Genomic DNA, 18,795 nt, shown 5'->3' with positions numbered 1-18,795 from the left:
CAGTTGCTTTATTAATTAATCTAATTCTCCGGGAAAGTCTGTTAATTTGGCACACATTTTTAGAACTGCAATATATAATAGCATTTAGTAAGACCAGAGGCAGAAAATTAAGAAATTCCCTTGATTAAAGTGGTTGTCCTACAAAAAATATTTATCACCTATCCTCTGGTGATAAATTCTGGATTGCAAAGGATCCAAACACTGTTACCCCAGCAGTCCAGCACCCAGAACTGGGTGTTCAGAGTCTCCTCTGAATGGAGTGAGACTGTGCATGTCGGTCACCACTCCATTCTCTTCTAATATACTAGTGCACAAATGGCAGTGAATGGGGTAGTGGAACATGAACACTACCACAGAGAGGGGAATCGTATAGGGTCCCAGCGGTCGGTCCAATATTTAGGCTGCCTTCACACAACAGTGAAAAATGTTTTTTTGTAACGACCGTCAAACAGATGTTCACATGGCCATTTTTGCAAGGTCAGTGAATAGCAGGCATAAAAAAATAGGACATGTTCTATTTTTGCCTGTTTTCATGGCCAGACGGACCCCGTTAAATTCAGTGGGCCCATTTTTAACTGTTACACATTATATATATATTTCTACGGGAGTGGGAAAGAGGGAGGGGCACAAAGGTGAGGGGGGCACATAAAGGGTAATTTTCTATTGAGGGCATTGTTCAGAATGTGGGGCACTAAGAGGGGTCATTATTCATAATCGGGGCTAGTTGATGTCTGCAGGGGCTAGGATTTAAAAAGAAAAAAATCCTCTGAAATTCATCAATTTTTAATGGCTGTTTTTAATAACTGTTAAAAACGAATAGATGGCTAGATGCACACGGATGGAAAATGGGCATGAAAAACTGACAGTGTATCTGTTTTTAACTGCAGTTTTGTGGATGTAGCCTAAAGGCCTATCCTATGGATGGGCAATAATCCATTTTTATGATATAACCCTTTTCAAGACTTTCACCTTTTGTAACCATATTTCTTGTTTCTTATTAAAGGGGTTCTCTAACTTCAGCAAATTACATTTATCATGTAGAGAAAGTGAATAGAAGGCACTTACTAATGTATTGTGATTGTCCATACTGCCTCCTTTGCTGGCTTCATAAATTTTTCCAGCAGTAGTGGTCGTGGTTGCACACTATAGGAAAAAGTGCTATCCTGTATGCACTACCACTGTCCCAGCCACCAGAGAGGACACCGCTTTTTCCTATAGTGTTCAAGCACGACCACCGCTGCCGGATTGCAGGGTGGTCAGAACCCCTGGTAATGAGCAGTGTATAATGTGATGGAAAAATGAATCCAGCCAGCAAAGGAAGTAATATGGACAATCGCAATACATTAGTAAGTGCCTTGTATTAACTTTCTCTACATAATAAATTTGCTGAAGTGAGACAACTCCTTTAAGTTTTCATGGCAATTGTTCTTAATTAAATTATTTTTCTCTCCTTTTTAATATTTGTCAGGTGCGGCCAAAGCCAGCTGCACAAAACAACATACCAATTGCCCCTGCCCCACCCCCAATGCTGGCAGCTCCACAGCTCATCCAGCGGCCGGTTATGCTTACCACAAAGTTGACGCCAACATCTCAGAATTCTATCCATCCTGTGCGCATTGTGAATGGACAACCCACAGCCATTTCCAAAGCCTTTCCTACAGCACAGCTCACCAGTATCGTGATAGCTGCACCAGGCACGAGACTGGCAGCTCCACAAACTCTGCAGCTTCCAAAACCAAACCTGGAGAAGCAGGTAACAGCTACCGTTCCCAATTACAGAGTTGCGTACAGTGTTTCTATACGGCATCGTTTTTTCTGAGGGAGAATACTTTCACAGTGTCACATCGGATGGATCCTCATGTATGCAATCGAAGGCACACAGATGTGCAGTAACCCTAACCCTAAACCACATACGGTATACTGTGGTGTTAAACCTCTTTGAATATAGAAGATATGAAAGCATTAAGGCCCTTGGAAATGGGAATTATAACTGCTTTTCATACCGTATTGTTGGCAGTGCCATGTTTCAGTAACGTTATGACGCTCCAGCTGTCACTAGCGCAAGGTAGTATTTGCACCTGCCAGTAGCTGTGGAGCCACGTACATGAGGGATTTTGAGCCAGAACCAGGTGTGCCTCTAAACACAGAACAAGTACAGATCTTTCCCTTATACCTTATGTCTGTGGAGGCTCCAATCCTGGTTTTGTCTCACAATCACTGACCAAAACACTGATGTGTGAATGAGGCTTTAAATATATAACTACTTAATCCAATCCACATCTGGCTGGTTAGTGAATGTTGCTGTATGGTATGGAGTTTAATGTGATGTCTTTGTTTTTCACTCCTAGACCGTTAAAACTCAGGTGGAAACAGAGAAGCCAACCGAAAGCAGTACGACCCCGCAACCTGCCCCCAAGCCAAAACGAGAAGAGAACCCACAGGTATAAAGTGGAGAAAAAGTACCATGCATCTGTTTTTATGCCATTTTTTTTTCTGTAACATTATTTTCTTTTTCTTAGAAACTTGCCTTCATGGTGTCGCTAGGGTTGGTAACGCATGACCATTTAGAAGGTGGGTATCCTGTATAACTGCTAGTGTGTATGAATCTGTTTTGACAAGGTCTTCCTATATACTGTTTACATTTATTTAAAGAGGATATGTCCACTTGTATATTCTGAAACATTCAATGTTTGGCGGTAGCATATACCTGTTTACCCAAGGTGATGTGCTGCCAACAATCAATGATTTTATGTGGCACATAAAAGATTAGGTCACCGTCCGATTGAGTGTCTGCTTGTTTATTGGCAGCACTTTTTACAAAGAGCAATTGAAGGGGAAGAGCGTTGGTGCAAACACTTGTTCCCAATATTTAGGGCTCATGCACACAGCAGTGTTTTTTGTCCGCATCCGATCTGCATTTTTTGCGGGTTGGATGCGGACCCATTTACTTCAGTGGGGCCGCAAAATATGCGGACAGCACTCCATATGTCTTTTTGGGGACAAGGATAGGACCGTTCTATAGAGGGCAGGATGTACCATGCCGCAAAATCTGGAATGGGCTGCAACAGCTGTGTGCATGAGCCCTAACTCTGATCCTCCATGCATATAAAAGGGTCATCTTAAAGGGGTTGTCCGGGTTCAGCTCTGAACCCGGACATACCCATAATTTCACCCAGGCAGCCCCCCTGATGTTAGTATCGGAGCATTTCATGCTCCGATGCGCTCCCTTGCCCTGCACTGGATCACGCAGGGTAAGCGATCCTTCCTTTTTTTTTTTCTTTTTTTTTTATACAATAACATACTGCCGGGCGGAGGCTTTCGCCCAGCAGTGTGTTCGGTGACTTCACTGGCTCTGATGAGTGGGCTTTAGCGCTGCCCTAGCCGTTTTACAGGCTAGGGCAGCGCTAAAACCCGCCCATCAGTGCCGGTGACGTCACCGGGCTTCCTGGAAGCCCTATGGAGAGCACAGTTAGTCACCGGGACTCCAGAAAATGCCTTTGCCCTGCACAATTTAGCGCAGGGCAAAGGAGAGCATCGGAGCATGAACTGCTCCGATGCTCAAGTCGGGGGCTGCCTGGGTGAAAATGGGGGTATGTCCGGGTTTAGCGCTGAACCCGGACAACCCCTTTAATGTCTGGTTGACATGTCAGTGTTTGGTCAGTTATTATCTGGACTCCTTATCTGCAGTACAACTTATGTATTACTGCAGATAATAGTCCAGAATCGTGGTGACAGATTCCCTATAACAACTGTGCTTTTGTCCTGTACTAGTTGTAGAAAGGCTCTTAATGTTGCATACAGTGATCAAGCTTTATTTAAATAAAACTGAACCTTCGAATGATGGTTTTCATTTTAGGGACTACTAAGTAATTGCTCTAACCACAATACAATCTTTTTTGATTCCCACAAATGCAGAAATTCAAAGTAAAAGGCAAGAAAGAAAAAGAAGAACAACGGCAAATCCAGTGTACAGCGGGGCAGTATTTGAACCAGAGGTGGGCAGTCACTGTGCATCATCCTGTGCAAAATTGATCGGTCACACAGAGATTATGTAGATGATCATTTAGATAGTGTGGCTATTAATCTTGCTGATTTGCATGCAGGGTGTCATTGAATTATTCTGTTCTCGATCCTTTTTTTAAATATGTGTCACTGACTAAAGAGACTTCATTTAGGTCCTAGCCTAAAAGTCTGATTTAATAATGTAGGTTGGATTCATTTTATAAATATATTTTTTTCCACGTGTTGTCACCATCTGATTTGGGTAAACATTGTGCATTTATATATAATTGGTGTATATTCTTTCAATACTATAAGGGTAATGCTACACGGCGAGGTTGGTCACAAGACAGCTGTTGAGGCTAGGATCACGGTGAATCAACAGAAATGAATGGAGTTGCAGCGTGAGTCGCATGTATCCGGCGACTGCGACCTCTGGATGGCAAAAAATCCAGCAGAGTTGGATTTTTTTTTTTTTTTGTTATTCAGGGGTCACGGCCCAGATGTGACTCGCACTGTGACCCCATTCATTTCTAAGGAATCCCTGCTACACTGCAATGCCCCTGCGATCCTGGCTGCGACCAGTGTCGCCATGTAGACGTTTAAGGGTTTTTAGCTCATCTTTTTAGGGGGTTCTCCAGATTTATATAACTATAGTTTAATCCTAGTAAACTGGGATGTAAAGCAACTTTCGTATTTCAGTTTCTCACTATTGCTCCACATTCAGAGGCTTAAAGCCCAACACTTTCCCAATACCCGCTGAGGGGCAGGTATTGTAATATCAAGTCAAAGCAGTCCGGATACCAAACTATTTAAGTTTACAGAGGATTACCTAGGCTGGATGGAATTGTGGCAGACTTTCATCTCTGACAAGTATTAGATCTGTACCTAATTACAGTTTGTAAATGAGAGCTGGGAAATTTTGGGGAACACAAAGTATATTGTGAAGTTGCATAACGTTTCATTATACAATGATTGATTGACTTTTACTTGACGCTGGAAAACCCTTTTAATGCCAAATTTGTATTATCTAAAAAAAATTCATATACAGTGAGGAACAGAAGTATTTGAACACCCTGCGATTTTGCAAGTTCTCCCACTTACAAATCATGGATTGGTCTGCAATTCACATTGTAGGTGCATTCCCCCAATAAATAAATAAAATAAAAAACAGGAAATCACATTGTATTCTTTTTAAAGGGAACCTGTCACTTTTTGATTTTGGGTATAGAGCTGAGGACATGGGTTGCTAGCTGGCCGCTAGCACATCTGCAATAACCAGTCCCCATAGCTCTGTGTGCTTTTATTGTGTCAAAAAAACGATTCGATACATATGCAAATTAACACAAAAGAGTCATATCTTACTTGTGTGACCAGAGAAGAGTCATATTTTCAAGCTCTGACTCATCTCAGCTTAATTTGCATATGTATCAAATCGGTTTTTATACACCATAAAAGCACACAGAGCTATGGGGACTGGGTATTGCGGATGTGCTAGCGGCCATCTAGCAACCCATGTCCTCAGCTCTATACCCAAAATCCAGGTGACAGGTTCCCTTTAAAGAATGTATTTGTCTTGCACTGCTGAACATACCGTAAGTATTTGAACACCTGGGAAACAGCAAGAATTCTGGCTCTCAAACACGTGTTACTGTGCCTTTTACAAATCCACCTCTAGTCCACTCATTAATCTAACTTGGTAGCACCCGTCTGAGCTCTTTAAAGACCCCTGTCCACCCCACAGTCGGTCAGACGCCAACTACTACCATGGACAAGACCAAAGAGCTGTCAAAAGACACCAGAGACAAAATTGTGGACCTCCACAAGGCTGGAAAGGGCTACACGGCAATTGCCAAGCAGCTTGGTGAAAATAGATCAACTGTTGGAGCAATTGTTAGAAAATGGAAGAGGCTAAAGACTGTCAATCTCCCTCGGACTGGGGCTCCATGCAAGATCTCACCTCGTGGGGTATCACTGATGATAAGAAAGGTGAGGAATCAGCCCAGAACTACAAGGGAGGAGCTGGTCAATGACATGAAGAGAGCTGGGACCATAGTTTCAAAGGTCACTGTCGGTAGAACACTACGCCGTAATGGTTTCAAATCGTGCATTGCACGGAAGGTTCCCCTGCTCAAGTCATCACATGTGCCAATGACCATCTGGATGATCCAGAGGAGGCATGGGAGAAAGTCATGTGGTCAGATGAGACCAAAGTAGAACTTTTTGGTCTAAACTTCACTCGTTGTGTTCGGAGGAAAAAGAAGGATGAGTTGCATCCCAAGAACACCATCCCTACTGTGAAGCATGGGGGTAGTAACATCATACTTTGGGGGTGCTTTTCTGCGAAGGAGACAGGACGACTGCACTGTATTAAGGAGAGGATGAATGGGACAATTTATTGTGCGATTCTGAGCAAAAACATCTTTCCCTCAACATTAACACTGATTTTCTCAGGTGTTCAAATACTTATGTTCAGCAGCGCAAGACAAAAAAATTCTTTAAAAATCATACAATGTAATTTTCCAGATTTTTTTTATATTTTTTTTTATTTTATTCTGTGTCTCGGAGTGGGAATGCACCTACAATGTGAATTTCAGACCCCTCCATGATTTGTAAGTGGGAGAACTTGCTAAATCGCAGGGTGTTCAAATACTTCTGTTCCTCACTGTATAGCGCTGTAAAAGTTATGTTTTTGCAGGCAGAGGAAATTTGAGCAGGTTTTTCTGTTCCTCTGTTTAAAATAAAGATTTAATTTTCTATTTTGCAGCGTAAGAAGAGTGCAGTGACTTACCTGAACAGCACAATGCATCCAGGAACGAGGAAGCGAGGTAAATCCTTATAAACTGTGCTTGCAGCTTCATTTTCTTCTTGCTCTCTCTGTGCTCCTTTCTTCATACTCGTGCAGGCTTTGACATTTAGTGGATGGTATTGGGATTTGATTGAACTTGCATGATGGTTGATGGTGTTACTAACACTGCTGTCTGTACAGAGAATCTTTCATTTAAAATGGGAAATTACTGGAGCTACGAGATGTTATAGTTGTTAGGGTACATGCCGCACCATTATTGCATTGCAGCAAAACTGCATGTAAATACATTCACATGAAGGCAGTATTGCACCATCTGCCTTCTGTATGCTACTTATACGTAGCCTCAGTGCCGTGTGTATAAGGTTTTAAAAGGGTTATCCAACTCTTTACAAGTGATGGGCCTATCCTCAGGATAGACCGTCACTATCTAATCGGCAGGGGTCCGACACTGCATACTGTACCCCGACATTCAGCTTTTCTGCAATAGGGCTAGAACTACATAACTCTGTCCATTGCGCAGTGAACGTCAGGATTGCGGGTCATGCCGTTCAGATAGTGATGACCTATCCTGAGATAGGTGATCACTTATAAAGAGTTGGATAACCCTTTAAGCTGAGGATATCAGGAGCGTTCCTTAATTAGCTCTTTAGGCTTACAAACAGTGATGAAAAGTTACATGATCAAGGAGGTTTTACAATGTATAAAGAGCAACAAGATTGATTCTTGGATCACGATACGTTAGCAAATATCAAGAGCTTCAACAAATAAGCAAAAGGCTAAAGAAAACCAGTAGTAACAATTCTAAGGTTAGTAGATGAGGCAGTTTTTATTTCCAAAGTTCTGCTATACCAGTGGAGATGAGGAGCTTAGTCATTAATGTTAGGTTTCCGCACCAGTGTACAGTACAATGCAAGGGAACGGAGTTTTAATTAAAAAATATATATATATATATAAATCCACGGCATACTTTACATGTGGTTTATATGCAGATAATTTTGGTAATTAATTTCACCCTCCACAGCAATATCCTCATGTAATACCTGCTTGTAACTTAGCCTTATTCTTCCTCTTAGAATCTCGATGAGGACTTGTTTTATATTTATGCAAATTAAATGTAGGCAATGCAGAAATGCCGATACTTGTGTTGCTGGAGGTGTTTGGAGGTTGTAATGTTATATTCCTGAGTACTAGTGCTGTAGAAAGTGCATTTTTAGCGTTCCCAAGCAGCTGCTTGCTAGCTAGCGGAGGAGACCGCTGCTGTTACATGCAGCAATCTCCTTCTAAGGCCTCATGCACACGACCGTTGTGTGTTTTGCGGTCCGCAATTTGCGGAATGGCACAGACATCCATTGATATAACTGCCTATTCTTGTCGGACAAGAATAGGACAGGTTATATTTGTTTTGCGGACCACGGAACGGAGCAACAGATGCGGACAGCACACGGAGTGCTTTCCGCATCTTTTGCGACCCCATTGAAGTGAATAGGTCCTCATCCGAGCCGCCAAAACTGCGGCTCTGATGCAGACCAAAAACAACAACAGTGTGCATGAGGGCTAAGTATGAGGATGAGCATTTGCTATGCTATCGCTCGTCCACATACTGTCTATTGGTTTGCTGGCGGCAGATCTTTATTAGACAGCACGATCTGCCCCCAGCAAGTGCTGATTTTTAAGCATGCTTAAAAATCAGGATTGCCTTGATGAACAAGCGTTTTTCAGCGGAAGTATTACTCTACAAGATGATCGCTAACTATCGCTCATGCGAGCACTCGTTAACGATTATCGGCTGAAAAATTGGCCAGTGTAATACAGCCTTAGGCCTCATGCACACTGCCGTGTTCCGCAGCCAAGAGTGGACCGTGGAAACCCGGCCGGGATTCCTCCTGACAGCATGTGCACACGGTGTCATTGGTTGCTATGACGCCGTGCGCTTCATGCAGCCGCTGCTGTACAGTAATACACTAGTATAGTGTATTACTGTACAGGAGCGGCTGCATGAAGCGCACGGCGTCATAGCAACCAATGACGCAGTGCACTCATGCTGTCAGGAGGAATCCCGGCTGGGTTTCCACGGTCCGCGCTCGGCCGCGGAACACGGCAGTGTGCATGAGGCCTTAAGTATTTGGTTGTTAGGTTTTAAGAAGGGACCTGGCGATAACCATTGCATTACAGCCTCACTCTGCACACTACATTTGATTAGAATAGTGTTATAGCCCTAGCCTTGATTAGTGGATACCCCCTACATGCAATTTACCAAGCTCTTGAAAGTCCTTCTTATATTTAGCTACAGTGTAGTGTAAGGAAAAGTGCTTATGCTTGTAGAAGACACTAAGCCAAGGGTCAGCAACCTCCATTATTCCAGCTGTTGTGAAAATACATATCCCAGCATGCTCCGTGTTTTTATAGAAGTTCAGGGAGCAGCCAAGCTGGTGTGCTTGCTGGGAGTTGTAGTTTCATAACAGCTTAGTGCCAGAGGTCGCTGATCATCGCACTAAGCTGTGGTCATTTTCTTGAGTAGATCGCCCTTTCTTAGACTGCTGCAAAGGAAAACTGGCTTAGTTGCCTAAAGCAACCATATTGATCCTTGAATTTTCCAAAAAAACTCTGAAAAATGAAAGCTGGCATCTGATTGGTCGCTATGAGCAACTAAGCCAATTTTCCTTTGCACCAGTTCCCTCCCGGATAGCTATAGAGGGATCATCCTGGCTAGCTAGTCCTGTTTAAAGTGGACCCATGATCAGTTTTATGCTGCCCTAACCACAGGCGGTTTCAAACCATAACACGCCTCCTCATTACAAAGAACCATTCAGGAGATTTACTAGGCAAAATGACCCAAAATTCAGACTTGAATTGCACCAAACAACTGATTTACATTACGCACCCTCGATTTATGTGTTGAAGGGTACATTCGCATCTGCGGCATGCTTGATCTGACACAAATGCCAGCTGTCAGCCGGGTAAAAACCATTGAATGCAACGTTTTTTTGTCCTGCATTATATTCAGTTGTAATTGGGCGGTGAACTGTAGAATTTGGCAATTCTGGTAGACTGCTCTTTGCCAGAACAGCCTGCTGGATCCGCTGCTGCATATGTGAACGTACCTTTAGACACATTTTATGCCACAATGGACAGTTTTGAAAGGTGTCTAGAAAAGGGGCAAAGTGGAGTTGCACCAGATTTACTAATAATAAATATAATAAGCCAGCCTTATAGGACTAATAAAGTGTAAATAAAAAGTTTTATTACAAAATTTTCCATGTCTATGTGCAGTTAAAAACTACAGCTTATCCCGCAAAAAAAAAAAACCCTCATACAGCTACATCGACAGAGAAAAAGTTATAGCTCTTGGAACGCAACAATCAAAAAATTAAGGACATTGCTTGGTCACTAAGGACTCAAATGCATACAGGAAGAAGGGGTTAAATTGGTTTGAAAAGGTTGAGGTGTGCTCATATGTTGTCGATTTTCAGGCCATCTCCACAGCAGGAACTTTCAGTGCAGTGTGAACATGACCTTAATATAGACTTGTAAATGTTTTTTTTCCCCTTTATTTACTGAGGTCAGCACTTTAAGATGGCAGCTTGTGTCTAAACTCGTATACAGGCACAGAGCAGCAGGTGTTACTGCGAAGAGCTTTCTGTCATTTTTGCTTTTCACTACTTGCTTTCCACTAACTCTGGAAACTATGTTTCTGACCCAGCAGGCTACTAATTGTCCTGTTTTTATGTCTCATTTAAGTCATTACGTGTTTCTGGGCTTGCTTATATATTCTCAGCAGTGCAGCACTTATTTGTATTTGTTTCAACTCCATAGTCTTGCTTTTGGCATGGCATATTAGGCTCCTAACATATGTAATTTATATGTGCTATTTACACCTCTTTTTTTTATAGTCATTAATTTGTACTTCATTTTGATGTTGGACCAGAATGAAAAAAAAATCTCCACTTCTGCACAAATCACATTTAAAACCTACCTAAAACTTTAGAAACTTTGCAAACCCACATATGTAAGGCGCTTCTGGAACTATTAGACTTCTTTCACACTGGCGAGAATTCTGTGCGGGTGAAATGCGTGAGGTGAACGCATTGCCCCCGCACTGAATCCAGACCCATTCACTTCAATGGGGCTGTGCAGATGAGCGGTGATTTTCACGCATCACTTGTGAGTTGCGTGAAAATCGCAGCATGTTCTATATTCTGCGTTTTTCACGCAACGCAGGCCCCATAGAAATAAATCTCAAGCAAGTGCGGATGCGGTGCCATTTTTCACGCATGGTTGCTAGGAGATGATGGGGATGAAAGCAACCTCGGACCCCATTAAAGTGTATTCACTGTATTTGCTCTGTGTGTGCATTGCGGGAAACCTGCGTGAGTAGGCACGCAATTGCAGTCAGTTTTGCACGCGCGTAAGAAAAAACAGAATGTGGTTCCCCAGACCCGAACCTGAAGTTCGGGTTTGGGATAGGTGTTCTATTCATTTTTTTATTTTCTCTTATAACATGGTTATAAGGGAAAATAATAGCATTCTTAATACAGAATGCATAGTAAAATGTGGATTGAGAGGTTAAAAAATTAACTCACCTCATCCACTTGATCGCGCAGCCGGCATCGTCGTCTTTCTTCTTTCAGGACCTGCAAAAGGACCTTTGACGTGGTGAGCGCTGTCGGGTGATGTCAGCGTAGGTCCTGCTGAATGAAGATAGAAAGAAATCTTCTATCTTCATTCAGCAGGACCTGCGCTGATGTCACCACGCTCACCATGTGGTAAGCGCGATTACGTCTTCAAAGGTCCTTTTGCAGGTCCTGAAAGAAGAAGCGAGAAGACTATGCCGGCTGCACGATCAATTGGATGAGGGGAGTTAATTTATTTATTTTGTTTAACCCCCTCAATCCACATTTTACTAAGCATTCTGTATTAAGAATACTATTATTTTCCCTTATAACCATGTTATAAAGGAAAATAATAAAATGAATAGAACACCTAACCCAAACCCGAACTTAAGTGAAGAAGTCCGGGTTCTGGTCTGGGTACCACATTCAGTTTTTTCTCACGCACGTGCAAAACGCATTGCACTCGCGTGGAAAAAACTGAACATAGGAACGCAATTGCAGTCAAAACTGGCTGCAATTGCGTGCCTACTCACGTGGGTTTCCCACAATGCACACGCGACACATCCAGAGCAAAGCCGGAACGCCCGCGTGAAAGGGGCCTTAGGGTGAAAAAAGCACCCTTTATCCTCCACAGTCTGGTAGTGGGTGTTCAGCTCAGGAAGATGGCTAATGTCAAATCTGGTGCCGCTGTGGCAAAAATGGTTCGATAAGAAACTCCAGTGTTTGTATGCTAAGTCTAAGGACTCTATGCACATGGCCGTGTCCATACTGTGGTCAGCAAACCACAGATCCTCAAAATACCGATACCTTCCTTGTGCAATCTGCATTTTTCTTATTCCCATCACTAGAAATTACTATTCTTATTCACAGTATGGACAAGAATAGGACATGTTATATAATTTGCAGAACGGACAGCACACAAATGACATCCGTATGTAGTCCTCATAAAATGTGGATTGGACATGGATGCAAAATACAGTCATGTTTATGAGCCCGAAGAGAGAAGCTACAGGAGGCCCAGACATATGTGAACTGACCCTTGGTTTGGATTTCTACATACCTGATCCTTTTCTTCTAAGGCTACTTTCACACTAGCGTTCGGTGCTCCGGTTGTGAGTTCCGTTTGAAGGGGCTCACAAGCGGCCCCGAACGCTTCCGTCCAGCCCTAATGCATTCTGAGTGGATGCGGATCCGCTCAGAATGAATCAGTCTGGCAGCGTTCAGCCTCTGCTCTGCTCAGCAGGCGGACACCTGAACGCTGCTTGCAGCGTTCGGGTGTCCGCCTGGCCGTGCGGAGGCAAGCGGATCCGTCCAGACTTACAATGTAAGTCAATGGGGACGGATCCGTTTGAATATGACACACTATGGCTCAATTTTCAAACGGATCCGTCCCCCATTGACTTTCAATGTAAAGTCTGGACGGATCTGTCTGAGGCTACTTTCACACTTAGAAATTTTTTAACAATATAATGCAGACGGATCCGCTCTGAACGCAAGTGTGAAAGTAGCCTTACGAAGATAAGCTGTCACCAGGGGAGTCTAACAGTGGTTTATTCCCCCCTCTCTATTCAGCATGCATGCTTGGCTAAGCCTTACATATCTTTGTATAAAAAGGAAGTCAGGCTATATGGCCAGCTTCAGTCAGAGGAAGGTTTCTTGTCTTTTACTCCAGAATTGTTTTGGTTTGATACTTGCCCGACACTGCAATCCGCATGATTTGTCTTTTTTTTTTATATTTGTGCTGCTTTCCTTTACTAGTCTGCTACATTCTCCCCATCCAAGCTTGGTGTATAGTCTCTGCCTCCTATTACCAATTAACTTGGGCTTCATCAGCTTGTAGACTGAGTAGCTACACTTGTTCTGATGACTCCCAACACGATTTCTTACCACTTTGTATACATTAATAGTTACTGTTAGCAGTTGTTACTGGTGAGCTCCACATACTAATTTATTACCAGACATCTTCCTAGTTTTGTAACTTTCAGCTTTTTCTTGTGCCTCCTGCTTTTTGCTGGCCCTTTCTTCTGTCCTATAACTACTGTCGTTTTTTTTTTTGTGCCTGTTTAAAACTGTACTATGATTATTTCCTTCATCTCCTGCATCATTCCTTTTTCATGCTAGCCAATGAGGAACACTGGCCAAAGGTATGTAAACCCCCCCATTTTGTTTCTGTTCTTTTTGTTTGTGTTTATTGACGTATAGGTCGTCCTCCCAAATACAACACGGTCCTGGGTTTGAGCACCCTGCCACCCATCTCCCCTTCATCCAGTCATCCTGATTCCCCTCAAACCGAAAAGACACAGATCACATGTAGTTTCCCTGCAAGTGTCCTGCCTGTGCCCCTGCCTAATGCTTTTTCCACAGACGTAAGTAACCGATCATGAAAGGTGCCCTGCTATGACCTGTTCAGTTCCAGCACCTGTATTATGTCTGATGGACAGGGCAGAATTTGCCACGAAGACGCACATTGGAAGACTGGCCATTGACTATAACGGACAGTCATACAATTCGACTGCATGTGTGTAAGGTTTGCATACAGCTGTGTGGCTGTTACCTTGGTTAATTGGGTAAAATGATAAAGAGCTAAATTTTTGTCTTGTGCTACAGCTGTGTACATTGGGTTTGATAAAAAAAAAAATTGCCCGATAGATGTACAGTAATCTATTACAAGTCCTTCTGATAAAGGAACACTAATCCTAGAAATGAAGGATGCAGGTAAACAGGGGATCATCTTGCCCACACGGTTTGTCATCTTTCAGGATTTCAATATGTTCCTGAAAAAATTTCCTGCAGAAAACTTAGGGTCAACCTAGTAATCTTTTGCATTTTAAGCTGAACAGGTTAGGGGCATAGTAGCTAAAGGCTCATGGGCCTTGGTGCAAGAGTTCAGCCTGGGCCTCCCTTCCCTCAGTGCTTTGCAGCCAGGGGCAGGGAAGCACATAGCCTTTGTGCTGCCTGATGCAAATATTGAAACGGCCCCCCCCCCCCCATGCCAAATCCTTGACCTAATCCCTTCACTTGACTAGCATGCACTTTCTATAATACCAGTGTCTTTTTATGTGGCACAAGGGTCTTTGGGCCCCCCAAGGCTCCTGCCTGGGCCCGGCAGCGACTGCTACCTCTGCACCCCCTATAGCTACACGACTGGGCAGAGGAGGGAGGCCCCTTCACGGGACAGACAGTGAAGGGGGAAGATGGACATGGCTCATACCTGGGTTACATAGAGATGATGATTTATATATTTGTTTTCTTTATAATATGAAACAGTAGGATCAAAAAAGAGGAGTAGATTAAGGGGAAGTGTGGAGATATTTTATTGTTCATTTTCTATATATTTAGTGTTCCTTTATCTTTAGACTTGTTACTGATGGCTATGAAAGCTATAGTCCTGTTAATGGGTTTGTGCCAAGATATAAAATCTCCTGTCCATAAGATGGGGGATAAGCATCTGATCGGTGTTGGTCTGACTGGTTCCCCACCATCACAAGAACAGGGATACCAAGTTTCCCAAATGAATGGAGCAGCAGTCGAGCGTGCATGCTGCCTCTCTATTCATTTTCTGTGGAAATAGCCAAGTACAGCACTTGGCTATCTCTGGCTGTCCTATAGAGAATAAACTGAACTGCAGGGCACATGGTCGATTCCTTCTACATTCATTAGGGGGACTCAGGAACTTTTTTTTACCTGATCATTGGGGGTCCCAGTGGTCTGACCACCACTGATCAGCTTCTTATACTGTGGATTGAGGATAAGTTTGTGTCTTGGCACAGCAATCTTAAGTTTTGAAGAGCCACTCCATTAACAGTTAACATTAACGTCTGAGCCCTGGAGAAAATGGTGGGAGAGGAAGAGAAATGTTTCAGGCTGAATACAATACAAGGCACATTCCCTAAATGAGAATGGCATGGTGTTTGATAAAACCTTGAATGAGCTGCCTCTTCTTTGTTCTCCTGATGACTGAGGGTATCATTAGGAGAACCTGCCAGTCACATACTGATGGTATGCCCTCAATGCACACATCGAACTGTGGTTCAAGGGTGTATCTATCACCTGTAGGGGTGAATTAACATGCGGCAGATTTGTTGCAGAACTTATCTGTTCCATTCACCTGCAAATGGATTTCAGTCGGCAAAATTTCTGCAGAAAATCTGCCTAAGGCCCCATGCACACGGCCGTGTTTCACAGCCGTGTGCGGGCCGTGGAACCGCGGCCTGGATCCCTCCTGAGAGCAGGAGCGCACGGCGTCACTGGTTGCTATGACGCCGTGCGCTCCCTGCTGCCGGCACAGTACAGTAATACACTGGTATAGATCATACCAGTGTATCACTGTATTGCGGCGGCAGCAGAGAGCGCACGGCGTCATAGCAACCAGTGACGCCGTGCGCTCCTGCTCTCAGGAGGGATTCAGGCCACGGTTCCACGGCCCGCACACGGCTGTGAAACACGGCCGTGTGCATGGGGCCTTATATGAATTTATCCTAAGGGTATGCTCCCACTGGACGGTGATGCAGCGAATACTGCTGTGGAATTGTGGTAATTCTCTTCCACATATTGCAGAAAAAATCTGCTATGAAAATTGACCCGTGCTATGGATTTATACCACATATTTCACCCTTTGCAATTCATAGGGTTAAAGCCTTGTTCACATTTCCGTTTTTCACAGATGTTTGCTATCTGCAGTTGCCACGGACAGAACATATACCCATTGATTTTAATGTCTTTGTTTGCACAATAATAGTTTTCCACTGACTGTGAGTCAGTGGAAATACCATGGAGACATGCACTACTTTGGTCCGTGATGTGGACCAAGCACGCCAAGTCTATCAGTCTGTGAAAAACCATTGACACAACACGTCGTCTGTGTTCTGTCAGTGTTTCATAGACCATTGGTGGGAAATGCTCTGGAAATTAATTTTCAGCTGAGCAGTGTCTGTGGAATACGGATGGCATACGGAAGGCAAAAAATGGAGGCACGAGCCAAAGACATGCATCTTCATGGATGAAACAAATTTTCCATGGACATCAATCGGGCATGGAAATGTAAACGAGGCCTAAATTGGCAGGAAATCGTGGAATTGTGCTGCAGATTTTTATGCAGTTTAACATCTGTGGGAACATACCCTACAGGTACAGCAAATAAGTTATTCATTGTATAAAACAACAATTCTCCAGAATATCCAACAGCTTCCACTCCTCCGTTATCGGACTCCATGCTTACAGCCTTCAGTATGGACCTTCAAAAATGTGCTGGTCACGCTTAAAGTGTTGTCCCATCTTGGACATTGGGGCATATCACAAGGAAGTGCACTCCATGTCTGATAGGTGTTGGTCCCACCTCTGGGACCCACAACCTATCCCTAGAACAGAGCCCGCAAAGTGCAGGAGGGCACACCACGCATGTACAGCCGCCCTCCATTCCTTTCTAGTGCCAAAAGTAGCTGGCTCGGCTATTTGGAGTGGTGGCCGGACTTGCGCATCGTTCTTCCCATTCATTTCAGCGGGACTTACAGAAAAAGCCGAGCCAGTGCACTGCTATTTTCGGCAGTCCCATAGAAATGAATAGAGGGCAGCTGCTCATGCTCGGTGCGCCCTCCTGCACTTTGTGGGATCTGTTCTAAGGATAGGTGCAGTTCACGGAGGTGGGACCCGCACCTATCAGAGATTGAGGGCATATCGGTTATGGATGATTCCTGCTTGTTGGAATGGTCACTTGATATTAGCTTATCATAAAGTGTCCTATATATGGGTTCCCCCCAGCAGTAATCTGTAGGGACACCTGGCTGTAAGTGTTCAGTTTCACAGCAGCACCTCCACAGGGGGAATAACTGTAGCACACCATATACCTGTCATATGACCAGGACAGATTTATATGTACTAGAGGTAAACCATAAAGATTTTCTATTGAATGACTGCAAACAGACATCTTGAAAACTGGGAGGAATTGCTTCAGAAAGTAGATTGAGAAATTGTATATTTTAGTCTCATTAGAACGTGGTGTTTTCTCTACTATATGACCTTGCAGCCGCTCTGCTTCCTCTTTGCTTTCCTTTACATTACTGTCAAGTAACTTTCTGCCTTTTCCTCTCTATAGTTCAGTCAGTAAGCAGGTGATGATATCACAGAACTTGCTATCCCTTATGTTCTAACATCTGTGCTGCTTGTATGATGTGCAGGTTAACACTTCTTGCTTAGACTTTTTGTTCTATAACTCTATATTCAGCTCCTTTTTTCTAACATGTTAGCATAATCCAACCAGGCATCTGTTTTTGTGCAAATTCTGCTTCTCAATTCCGTCTAATCTTAACCATCTTCTGAACATGGAACAAGTGTATATTTAATATGTGTCATAGCTAGGAGTCAGTTCTGTCAGCTTCTGTTCCTAGGATATTGTACAATGTGCGGACTGTCTGCCGTTTCATGAAGTAGATGAAAGATGCAGCACAGGACGTTCCATTAAGGGCCTATTCCCACAATGTTCGGTATTTTCTGTTCCTGGGCTATCGGTATGTGCAGCGGGCTCTACCTGGATAGCATGCGGACCCATAGAGGATTTTTCTTTTTGTTTTTTTAAGTATAGACTCTTGGAGTATGTCCTGTCTTGGACCATGTCTTATGACACCGTTTTGGTCACCAGGTCTGTGTTCTGCATATTGACCTCAGAATGTGCCTAAGGCCTCATGCACACAGCCGTTGTTTTGGTCTACATCTGAGCTGCAGTTTTGGCGGCTCGGATGCGGACCCATTCACTTCAATGAGGCCGCAAAAGATGCCGACAGCACTGTGTGCTGTCCGCATCCGTTGCTCCGTTCCGTGGCCCCACAAAAAAAAATATAACGTGTCCTATTCATGTCTGCGCTTTGGGGACAAGAATAGGTAGTTATATTAAAGGCTGTCCGTGCTGTTCCACAAATTGCGGAGCGCTTGCGGACACCATCCGTGTTTTGCGGATCCGCGATTCGTGGACCGCAAAACGCACAACAGTCGTGTGCATGAGGCCTAATAGAGATGATCCCTCTTTAGGCCCTGATCACACAGCTGGGGTTGGCATCCCGGTCCCGCATACGGTGCCCAATGTGCCTTATGTACTGACTCTTGTGTGCACATTGGGCTGCTGTAGTCAGGAACGCTGCTGCTGACAGGTGTGCAGTACAGATGATGGCAGGGCTGCCGTACATTTCTCCTGTCAGAGAGCAACGCATAAAAATGCACTACATCAATTTCCAATCTTTTTAGATGGTGTGCACCATCTCTAGGGACCTCTGTGTATAAAGGATATGCATGGTTACAAATGAAAGTGGCTGCTGCTGTCAAGATCTAGCTGAAGTACTGTTCGAGTCTTTCTGCGGGGCACACTGGGATGCTCGTTGCACTGGTTGG

The 18,795-nt window shown here is 43.8% G+C and overlaps 1 protein-coding gene across 7 annotated transcripts in view; it reads left to right on the top strand.

Moving 5' to 3' along the window:
• PHF21A (PHD finger protein 21A) overlaps positions 1–18,795 on the top strand; it is a 141,817-nt gene that overhangs the window by 106,761 nt on the left and 16,261 nt on the right. For 5 of the 7 annotated variants that reach the window (XM_044270548.1, XM_044270547.1, XM_044270546.1 and 2 more), the window contains exons 8-13: positions 1,469–1,753; positions 2,349–2,441; positions 2,520–2,571; positions 3,916–3,995; positions 6,767–6,827; positions 13,621–13,784. In XM_044270548.1, coding sequence (XP_044126483.1) covers positions 1,469–1,753; positions 2,349–2,441; positions 2,520–2,571; positions 3,916–3,995; positions 6,767–6,827; positions 13,621–13,784 — 735 coding nt within the window. Of the gene's footprint in view, positions 1–1,468; positions 1,754–2,348; positions 2,442–2,519; positions 2,572–3,915; positions 3,996–6,766; positions 6,828–13,539; positions 13,563–13,620; positions 13,785–18,795 lie in introns of all 7 variants that reach the window. The other 2 variants (XM_044270545.1, XM_044270544.1) reach the window with 1 other exon arrangement.

This window comes from Bufo gargarizans, chromosome 10 (assembly GCF_014858855.1).
Source record: "Bufo gargarizans isolate SCDJY-AF-19 chromosome 10, ASM1485885v1, whole genome shotgun sequence".
Taxonomy (NCBI): domain Eukaryota; kingdom Metazoa; phylum Chordata; class Amphibia; order Anura; family Bufonidae; genus Bufo; species Bufo gargarizans.
Note: the sequence above shows the minus strand (reverse complement) of the source record. Positions and strands in the feature narration are given on the sequence as shown.